The following is an 11418-nucleotide window of genomic DNA, read 5'->3' on the forward strand; positions in this document are numbered from 1 at the left end:
TGGGCTCCAAAATGACTGCAGATGGTGATTGCAGCCATGAAAGTAAAAGACGCCTACTCCTTGGAAGAATAGTTATGACCAACCTAGATAGCATATTGAAAAGCAGAGATATTACTTTGCCAACAAAGGTCTGTCTAGGCAAGGCTATGGTTTTTCCAGTGGTCATGTATAGATGTTAGAGATGGACTGTGAAGAAAGCTGAGCTCCAAAGCATTGATGCTTTTGAACTGTGGTGTTGGAACAGACTCTTGAGAGTCCCTTGGACTGCAAGGAGATCCAACCAGTCCATTCTAAAGGAGACCAGTCCTGGGTGTTCATTGGAAGGACTGATGCTGAGGCTGAAACTCCAATACTTTGGCCACCTCATGCGAAGAGTTGACTCAATGGAAAAGACCCTGATGCTGGGAGGGATTGGGGGCAGGAGGAGAAGGGGACGACAGAGGATGAGATGGCTGGATGGCATCACCAACTCAATGGACGTGAGTCTGGGTGAACTCCGGGAGTTGGTGATGGACAGGGAGGCCTGGTGTGTTGCAATTCATGGGCTTGCAAAGAGTCGGACACTACTGAGCGACTGAACTGAACTGATCTTTATAAGATGTGTTTGGGATATGTTAACTGCTATTTTTTGGAAGAGATTGTATAGAATATTGATGTAAATTTTTATGTAAACATTTAGTGTAGGATCCATCCGTGAAAATATTTTGGCCTAGAGATTTCTTTTTTGGGGGAGTTTTAAAGTTGCAAATTTAATTTCCTTAGTAAGTATAGGGCTATTCAGATTATTTTATTTTCGATGGGTTATGGTAGTCCACTTTTTTGAGGAGTTGGTCCGTTTCTCTTAGGTTGTCAAATTTACACGTTTCAAATTAATTACAGAATATATATATATTCTCTTGTTTTTCTTTTGGTGTCTGCAGGGTCTGTGTTGATTTACTTGTTTTTGTTTCTGATATTGTTATAAGTGTAAATTTCCCTTTGGAGACTGCTTTAACTGTGTCTCCAAACTTTTGATATGCTGTCTTTTCAATTTTTATTTTAACCCTTCAAACCACGGGTTGTTCAGAAGTGTTACTCAGTTTCCAGGTATTTATAGACTTTCTTGTATTCTCTCTATCACTGATTTTTAGGATTTTCCATTCCGCACTTTTTATGATTTCTGTTGTTTTATCTTTTGAGGTTTGTTTGTGGCCCAGGATATAGTCTGTGTTGGTGTATGTTCTGTGAGGCCTTGAAACACATGTGTATTCTGTTGTTGGGTGGGGTATTCTATAAATGTTGATGGAATCGAGTTGGCTCTTGGTGGTGTCGAGTTCTCCTTGCTGGTTTTCTGGTTAATTGTTCGGTTGTTGACAGAAGGATGTTGAGGTTTCCAGCTGTAGTTGTGGATTTCTTTGTATGCATTTTCAGTCCTGTCAGAGTTTGAGTCATGTATTTTTCAGCTTTGTTGTTTGGTACAAACACATTTAGGATTGCTTGTCTTTCTGATGGATTGATCCTTTATATAACGTCCTTTTCTCTGATAGCTTTCTTTGCTCTGAAGTCTACTCTATCTGCCATTCATATAGCCATTCCTGCTTTCTTCGGGTTAGTGTTTGCATGACAGATATTTTTCCATCTTTTTTCTTTAAGCCTGTTTGTATCACTACATTTGAAGTGAGTTTCTTACAGGCAAAATAGTTGAATCATGTTTTTAAATCTGCTTTATTAATTTAGATCTTTTAATTAGTAAATTTATTAATATTTAAGGTAGTCGTTTATACATTAGGACTCAAGTTTGCCATTTTGTTTTTGTTTTCTGTTCAGTTATTCATTTGTCCTGTCTCTCTGCCTACTCGTGGGTTACTTGAGTATTTTAAACTTACGTTTAAAATTTGTTTTTGTGTTTATGAGTGTATCTCTTTATAGTCTTCTTAGAGGTCCCTCTAGGTTTTCATTATGTGTAGCTTTTCACAGTTTACTCATGGTGTCATTTTACCAATTCAAGGGAAATGCAGAAACTTTACTTTTGTCTCCTTTATTCTTCCCTGGTTACCGTGTAATTAAATATTTCCTTTACGTACATTTAGAACCACATTTAGAGACAGTGTTATAATCCTTATTTCAATTGTCACATAATTTAGAAAACCCAAGAGAAGGAACGTGTATTTGTCTATATTTTTGATTACCATGTTTTTTTTCTTCCTTCTTGATGTTCCAGGGTTGCTTTTAAAAAAAAAAAAAAAAAAAACAACCAAAAACCCAAATCACTTCCTTTTTGTTTAGAGAGCTTCTGACTTAAGGAAGTCATTCATTAAGTCGTTCCTTAAGTCATCCTTTTAGGGTAGGTCTGCTGGTGACAGATTGTCCTCATTCTGCTTCTCCTGAAAGCGTCTTAATCTCATCCTACTCCTGAAGGACGTTTCCACTGGCCGTAGCATTCTGGGTAAAGTCCCTTTCTTTCAGCACTTGAGAATTTTTGTGCTACTTCCTCTGTCCTCCATGGTTTTTGGTGTGAAATCCATTTCTATTCAAGTTTTCTCTTACAGGTAAGGTGGTGTTTTTCTACCACTACTTCCAAGGTATTTTTCTATGTCTTTAGTGTTCGCAAGTTTGATGTGATGTGTCTTGGTGTCTATTTCTTTGTTCTTTTTCCTGTTTGGTGTTTGAATGCTTCTTGAATTACATCCTTTGCCAAGTTTGGGGAAATTCCCACCCTCGTTTCTTACACTGTGAACCCAGTCTTCTCTTGTCTCCTCTGGGACCCTGACAGCATGTGCGTTAGATCTTCTGTTGGAGCCCCGCAGGCCCCTGGGCTCTGGCCGCTTCTCTCTCCCAGTCTGTTTTGCTCTCTGGTTTAGAGTGCACGAGTTCTGTGTGCATGTTCACTGATGCTTTCCTCGGTCAGTTCCAGTCTTCTCCTTAGCTCATCCACAGAGCTTCTTACTTGGGTTACTGTGTTTTTCATTTCTAAACTTTCCATTTGGCTCTCTATATCTTCTGTTTCTTTGTTGAGTCTTTCTATGTTGCTTTATTTGTTTCTGGTATATTCATAACTACCTGTTCAGGCATTTTTGCCATGGCTGCTTTAAAACCTTTGTTACATAATTCTAACATATCTTATTATCTTAGGGTTGGTATCTATTCATTGTCTTTTATTCACTTCTCCAGCATTCAGAAGTTCTTGGTTCTTAGTATGATGAGTGATTTTCAGTTGAAACCGGGACATTTTTGTGTTATGCTATTGAATATTGGATCTTATCTGACCTGTGTTTTGGCTGGCTTTCTCTTGACACCATTCTGGCAAAGGAAGAAATATTAGGTGGAGATAGAAGTCCAGATTCCACACTCAGCCTCTGTTGACATCTGAGGTGGGGGTGGGCTCCACGTTCTTGCTGGATGGGAGCAGGGCTTTCCACTCCCCCCGCCCCCGCCCCGGTCTCCAGGGAGACTGCAGTGGCTTTTTACCACTGGCTGATGGCGAGAGTCCTAATTCTGACACTACCCAGTGGGAAGCTGGACAGATGCTTCTTTCTTTCCCTCTCTTTCTTTCTCGAGGTATAATTCATTACAGTGTTACATGTTGTTGTTCAGTCACTAAGTTGTGACCAATTCTTTGCGACTCCACGGACTGCAGCACCCCAGGCTTCCCTGTCCTTTACTGTCCCCTGGAGCTTGCTCAAACTCATGTCCTTTGATTTGGCGACGCCATCCAGCCATCTCGTCCTGTGTTGTCCCCTTGTCCTACTGCCTCCAGTCTTTCCCAGCATCAGGCTCTTTCTGAGTCAGCTCTTTGAATCAGGTGGCCAAAGTAGAGCTTCAGCTTCAGTTCAGTCATTCCACTGAATATTCAGGGTTGATCTCCTTTAGGATTGACTGGTTTGATGCAGTCCAGCGGACTCTCAAGAGCCTTCTGCAGCACCACAGTTCAAAAGCATCAGTTCTTCCGTGCTCAGCCTTCTTTACCAGGTGTACAGTATAGTGATTCCCAATTTTAAAGGTTATGCTCCATTTATAAGCACACTTGTACACTATCCTTACAGCTTATTTTATGTATAATAGTTTGTACTTCTTAATCTCTTACTGCCGTCACGCCCTCCCCTTCTCTCTCCCCACAGGTAACCACTAATTTGTTCTCTGTAGCCGACTATGTTACCTTTTGTTGTATTCACTAGTGTGTTGTATTGTTTTGATTCCACATGTGTTACCATAACAGCATTTGTCTTTCTGTGTCTGACTTACTTAAATTTAGCAGAATATGGAGGGATGCTTCTTTACTACTGGGTTTGGGGGTGGAAGTCCAGGCCCCTCTTTTGATCCTCACTGATGTTGTGAGGTGGGGGTGTGGTTTGTTATCACTCAGCATGGATGAAAGTTCCCATTCCTAATCTCCCTTTTTTTAACTCTACGCCAGAAGCTTTCACTGTGGCATCGTTCCCTGCTTTTATTGGTATTTCCAGGTTGGTGGCTCCTTCTGCTCCAAGTCGGAAATATATGAAGCAGAAAGAAAACCAGAAAACTCACTGCCATGTCATTCCTTGGGCTCTGAAACTGTGAATTTGTCTTTTTCTCTCCACCTTTCCCAGCTTTCTTATGTCTGCTTCATATGCAATGTCCAGAGGGTTTGTTGTTGTTGTTGCACTTAGTGGGAGGAGTAGGAAAAAGTACCACTAGTCATCTGAGAAGTGGAACGGCTCATCTTTGTTTTCGAAAGATGTCTTCCTGGGGGATGGAAATCCTGTGTGACACTTTTCTCTCTATGCGTGAGAGTTGTCTCTCTGCGCTCTTCTCTTGCTCGTTTCCAACAAGTCTCTTGTCAGGTTTACCTTTGTTCTTATACACGTCATTTATTTCCACCTGCTTTAAATGTTTTGTTTTTATCACTGTTATAAGTAGCCTTCTGTTTGGGTTTTGTTGAAGTTGATAGAACTGTAAATTTACTCTTTGCGTTTGTATGCCTTTTCAGTCATTAAAAAAAATTTATTATAATTGTGCTAAGTCACTTCAATTGTGTCCAACTCTTTGTGACCCTGTGGCCTGTAGCCCACCAGGCTCCTCTGCCTGTGGGATTCTCCAGGCAGTAGTGGAGTGGGTTGCCATGCCCTCCTCCAGAGGATGTCCCCAACCCGAGGGCCGAACCCGTGTGTCTTACAGCTCCTGCGGTGGCAGACAGGTTCTTTACCGCTAGCATCACTTGGGAAGCCCCCATATTTATTAACATTAATAAATTAACATTTATAAGAATTATTATAATTACTATATGGTTAACGTCTTTACTGCACACTCTGTTAATTTGGGGGGTCAGTTTTATGAGTTTTAATACAGGTACAAGTCCACGTAAACCACCACCTGTCAGAATGCACGACTGTGCTGCCGCTCTTAAAACTGCCTTGCGCTGGCCCTTGGGAAACAGTCATCTCTTAAAATATTTGTCCTGTCTCTTCGCCTTCAGACTCCAATCGCATGTGTACTGGGGATAGCTGGAGGTGGTCCCATAGGTCACTGATACGCTTTTTTGTTCTTGTTATTTTGAGAGGTGTTCTTTTTTTTTGAGGCTTGTGTTCCATAATAGAGAACCTCTGCTGCTGAGTCTTCACGTCTGCTGGTCTTTCCTTCTTTTGTTTCTAATCTGTTATTAAATCTACTTGTTGTGTTTTCCATCTCAGAAACCCTACCTTTCATCTGTAAAGTAGATTTGGTTTTATTTCTGTGTCTCTCCTTAACATGCCCTTTTTTCTACATCCTTGAGCATGGAAATACATATATATATATATATACACACATATATAAACTGTCTTTTTTTATTGTCCTTGTTTTTGAGGACATTTCCAGGTCTGTTTCTGCTTATCTGCTCCCTGTTATTGGTCTTTACTGCATTATTGCATGCCTTGTGCTCTTCGGTTACAATTTTATATTGCTGGGTGCTAGATTTTCTTTTTATTCCTGTAAATATTTTTGAGCTTTACTCTGGGATGCGGTAATGTTAACTGGAAATAGTTTGGACCTTTTGAGACTTTACAAGCTGTGTTAGGCAGGACCGAGCCGCCTTCAGTTTTAGGCGTTTCTTGAATTCAGTGTCATTGGCTTTTGGGGCCACATGATTCTTCATTGTAGAGGCTGCTTACTGTAGGGTGTTGAACAGCATTTGTGGTCTCTACCCACTAGATGCCAGCAGCACCACTTAGTATGAGCTAAGGTGGTTTTCATATTTTTAAAAAGCTGTTAAAAAATTACAACAGAGACCTCTGTATGTGGAAAAGCTAGAACACTTGAGATTTTGAAAGGAGACATTCCTTTACTGTTTGAGACAAATGGTAGCATAAGGAAAGAAACTTCTAATTTCTCTAGTATAGACAATAGTTAAGAGCACAGGCTTCAAAATTAGAAGGGTATGATTTGAGCCCAACTATGTGCCTGCCCCTTAATCACTATTTGGCATTGGGCAAATTTTAACTCTCTGAACCTCAGTTTCCTGTCTTGTAAAATAGAGCCAATATACATTTATCACTTAGGTTTGTTGGAGAATTAAATGGAAATGAGTAAAAGTATATAGCTCAATAACAGGACACATAGTTCTGTTATCCTTGTTTCAGGAGTGTGCTTGTGTTATTTATAATACCCCTTGGTGTACATACAGTGTCATATTTTGCTAACTTGGAGGATTATCATCTGTTATCTTTCAGGTCATGCAGAAGGATTTTGCATGATGTGTACAATGCAAGCACATATCACCCAGGCACTCAGTAATCCTGGGGATGTTATTAAACCGATGTTTGTCATTAATGAGATGCGGCGTAAGTATCCTCTGTAGTAGTTCATATGAATATTTGTTAGCCAGTTAGTCTTAATGATCTGACTGGTGAATGATGAGCTCCTTAGGTATTGCAGCAAACAGTTTATTGTGTATGAATATGTCTTTAACGAATAACAGGTTTTTAGCAAACCATTTATTATGTAAAAACATTTTGAAACCTAAAGCAAAAGATGACAATATAGTAAAGAAGGTGGTATTCAGTTTGATATATAAACAAAATAAAAATTATAAAGCCCTCAAATTTGTTAATAAAATTGATAACTTTTGCAGCATTTTTCCTAGATATTTGGATTTCTATGCTGAGTAATACTAACTATTGTCCCACCGATTTCTTTAAATAGTTTTCAGTTAGCTTTAATTCAATAAATAAGTATTAACTATACATAGTGACAGGAATTATCAAAATAAAGTTAATTATATTCTTAAATAACATTTTATACTCAGAACTTAGCAGATTTGTGGATAAATTTCACAAGTTTCTATATAATTTTTAATGACTTTACAATCTCCTCTTGCATTATAATGATTCTGATAGGTTGCATGAAATTTTTAATGCACTTTCTGCATGTTTTTTGCAGTAAGCTTTTGTATTATTTTAATTAACTGAGTTGGAATAAAAAATGCTTAAAAATAAAAACCTGACTCTTAATCTGGTATCTAGCTGGGTAATTATAGGGATGGATAATTACACAGTGACAATTTATAATCCTTTTGCCTAAAAAGCTGCTGAGGATAAAGAAGTGTTATCTTGGCCTTTGGTACTATTAACAGGCTGGAGAAGACCATGAAAATTTTTTTTTAAACATTGCTGGGTCTTAGCAAAATTTTAGCCAGGGGTGATTTTGTTTGTTGAATTATATGTCTATATTACATATACTGATATGCACATGTATACAGACATGGACACATATATGGCAGACATAATTAATTTTTTTAAACCTAGTTCTTTAAGAGAATGCTATTGGTGTGTGTATGTACATACATCTACGGACACACACACCCCCAACTCCAGACATATATGGTTAAGTAATGAAATTGTCATTTTTGTAGGTCAGAATTTGTGGGATGTGGTCAATTTCATATGATTCAAGTTAATACATATCTATATATTCATTCACATAAAATTATATGAATATTTATACATCTGTATTGTTTTTCATTGTCATTTTGGCTTGTGGCTATTTAGTCAATTAGAAATAGGACTGAGATGTTGCTGTGCAGTGGAGAATATAATATGTTCTCTAGGTTATTGGAATAGAATTAGGTAGGTTCACACTTTGTGTTTTATATAGATTCTCTTAGGGAATTCTAGCACCCAAGTTAAGATATGTGCACTAACATAACATTTGAGACAAATTTTTGAAACAATAACAGCTAAAGTTGAGTTTATTCAAGATCATTTTATTGCTGAAGACAGAGTCTCTGGGCTCTCAGAAACTCCAGCCCATGTGGGCTTTTAGCGGTCTGTAGGGCTCATCCTAGGTGTTCTCAGGGGGAACTTATTAATGCTGTTTCCTCATAAAATAGTTGTCTAACCAGTACACTGTCATAAGATACAGCCTCGAGGGGGGACAGCCTGCGCGTATGATAGGTGACGATAAGGCTTTGTCTTTCCTCAAATTCTACAGGCATAGCCAGGCACTTCCGCTTTGGAAACCAAGAAGACGCCCACGAATTCCTTCAGTACACTGTTGATGCTATGCAAAAAGCATGTTTGAACGGCAGCAATAAGTGAGTCAACACAGCATCAGTCGCCCGCCGCCCCACCCCGGCCGCCCTGCTGGCTGGCGGAACTCAGCGCGGCCTTCCAGGAGGGGTGCGCCGTCCCTGTCAGCTTCACCGTTAGACTTTGTGCAGCCTCTTCCTCAAGTGGTTTGCCTTATTTTAAAATGGTTGAAAGTTTAAAAGGTGTACTTCCTATCTCTAGCCTTTGAAATCTGTGTTTGTTCCCTTTGTCATTGGGGTCAGTTACCAATCCCTGCAGTTTCTTCTTTAAAATCTAAACGTGGGCTCAGGAGAAGGATGGAGAAACAGACACGTCGTAGCCCACTTGCTGTTGCTTCGACACCCCTGGCAGGCCTGCATTCCCTTCCTGCGGCTGAGGGGCCGGGCGCTCAGTGTCTGGATGGTGCTGGGCTGCAGAGCAGGGTCCTCACACTTGGGTCCCAGTCCTGCTCTGGGTGACTGCCTCTTGCTGCCTGCTTCAGGGCCAGAGTCCTGCCCTGATTTCCGAATCCCTTCTTAATACCATCCGACCGCTTCTCCTTGCCCCAGACATCTTTGATTGGGCAAGGCTGTTCTCTGGCTGTCCCCATATCGTGCGACTCTCTTGCGTGAATTCTCATTCTTTTATGGATGTACATGGTTTTAGCATCAGTTACAGCACCTCTTATTTTTGCAGAATGCTTCTCTCATCTCACTCTTTGATTTTTTTTTTCAGATTGGACAGACACACTCAGGCCACCACACTCGTCTGCCAGATATTTGGAGGCTACCTAAGATCTAGAGGTAAACTCTTGGTTTTAAAGGTTGATAACTGTGGTCTGGCATGTGGTGTAAAAGGATGCAAGGGCTCCGAAAGGCTTAAGAAGGGCCCGTGTGTCTCCCTGCTGGCCCAGACTCCCATCCCCATCCTCCGTCAGCCCCTGGCCCAGCCTGTGGTTATCCTCCCAGGAGCTTCTTGTGCTTGAACAGCCTGGGTTCTTCTCACACCGGAAGCTTTCTAGCGTTTTCCGCACACGCAGGTCTAACATGGCCTTTCGCGGTTGCAGTAGTGCTCCGTCCAGTCACCAGGGAGCTTTGGGTGGTTTCTGACCGTCGTCGTTGTCACCACTAGTGCTTTATCGAGCACCCTCGTCTACACGTAGCTTTACGTGCACGTAAAAGTGTACGCACGACAATTAGTTACAATTTTTGTATCGAAGGATATGTGATTTCAAATTCTGGTTTTGCCATATTGCTCTTCCAAGAGGTTATACCGGTTTACACTCCGGCCAGCAGTGTGCGTGGGCCAAATCAGTGGCTCCCACTGTGTAGTAGGAGCACGTTTTGCCCAGTCTGATAGACGAGAAAAGTACCTTATGGTTTTGGTTTTGTAAGTGTGTGTGTGTGTTCTGTCATTTCAGTAGTTGATATTGCCATGCTGATTATACTTTGCTTATCCTTTGTGTTTTATTTTTATTTCAGTCAAATGTTTAAATTGCAAAGGTGTTTCAGATACTTTTGATCCCTATCTCGATATAACTTTGGAGATAAAGGTAAGTTTGGTAGTTGTGGTGGTAGTCAAGTTAAACAAAAATTAGTCATAATTTATTTATAGTTTATTTATTTATAGTTCTCTTACAATTTAGACTACACTTGTTAGAGAATATGAATTGAAAACTTTAATATGCTAAGACTTAATTAGAAGAGCTTATTGAAACTTTGTATTAGGCATCATAAAAAACTTAAAACATTGAATAATTTTATTAAATGTTTGACCTTTATTAACATTAAAGGGTTAATGTTTATTAACCCTTTGACCTTTAATCTTAATAAAACCAGATTATGATGCCTATATCAGCCAAATTTAGGTGGTAGTTATTTCTTTAGAAACTGTCTTTTGCTTCTTGCATTTTCCGAACTCTCCCATTTTTTGTTGTCTGAAACTTTTGTTTTTCTGATCTCAAGTGTGATACATGCTAACGATAAAAATGAGAAACGCTGCAGAGACATGTGTGAGCCTGTCCCCCAGAATGAACACTGCTAACAGTTTGATATAAACTGCTCCAGAGCGTCTGTTTACTGTTTGCACTGACGGGATTACACCTTCAGTCTGTTGGGCCACTTGGTATTTTCACTCCATTTTGCTGGGCCTGCTGCGTGTCGTGCGTCAGCCAGTTTCCATGCCTGTTTCCTTCCTGGTAGATACTTTGATTTTGTCCCTGTTTTATGCTACTGTAAATAATGCTGCGGTGGGCAACCTCTGTTTTTTTGTTTTGGCCACACTGTACAGCTTGCAGGATCTTAGTTCCCTGACCAGGGATTGAACCCAGGCCCTCGGCAGTGAAAGCACGGAGTCCTAATCACTGGACCACCAGGGAATCCCCTGTTGTTTTTGTTTTAATTGGGGGTGGGGAGGGCAATAGCTTGGTGTGCACATGTGTAAAACTGAACACTATAATGAAAAAAGCCTTTTTACATAAAATTTGCGCTTGGCTTTATCCTCTGGAGGCCTCTCTTTTGCTGACAAGCGGCAGTGAGTGGTCATGTGCTCTCGGTGCTCTTCTGTCCCCAGGCTGCTCAGAGTGTCAACAAGGCCTTGGAGCAGTTTGTAAAGCCGGAACAGCTCGACGGAGAAAACTCGTACAAGTGCAGCAAGTACGATGGCGGTGCTGGCGGGCGGGGAGGGCAGGCTTGGGGTGACAGGGCTTGGCGTGTCTGCCTGACCGGCAAGGTTCCTGTGAGCTTCCAGGACCGCCTGAGAGGACCCTGGCTCTGTTCCCCGAGGGCCGGGGCACCCGAGTCTCAGTGTTAACACTCCTTAGACCCGGGGGAGGCGGGGCCTCAGTCCTGGGGAGCTGGGCGGAGGGGAGGGGTAAGACCATCCACATGTTAGTGCCCCCGCGTGTGAAGGTGCCTGGGGT

General features: G+C 41.0%; 1 protein-coding gene across 1 annotated transcript in view; it reads left to right on the forward strand.

Moving 5' to 3' along the window:
• Positions 1-11418, forward strand: part of USP42 (ubiquitin specific peptidase 42) — a 39974-nt gene that overhangs the window by 13406 nt on the left and 15150 nt on the right. Inside the window, exons 3-7 of the mRNA XM_010845758.1 lie at positions 6663-6773; positions 8422-8524; positions 9234-9301; positions 9980-10050; positions 11070-11152. Coding sequence (XP_010844060.1) covers positions 6663-6773; positions 8422-8524; positions 9234-9301; positions 9980-10050; positions 11070-11152 — 436 coding nt within the window. The remainder of the gene's footprint in view (positions 1-6662; positions 6774-8421; positions 8525-9233; positions 9302-9979; positions 10051-11069; positions 11153-11418) is intronic.

The sequence above is a fragment of the Bison bison genome, unplaced genomic scaffold (assembly GCF_000754665.1).
Source record: "Bison bison bison isolate TAMUID 2011002044 unplaced genomic scaffold, Bison_UMD1.0 scf7180017864223, whole genome shotgun sequence".
Lineage (NCBI taxonomy): Eukaryota > Metazoa > Chordata > Mammalia > Artiodactyla > Bovidae > Bison > Bison bison.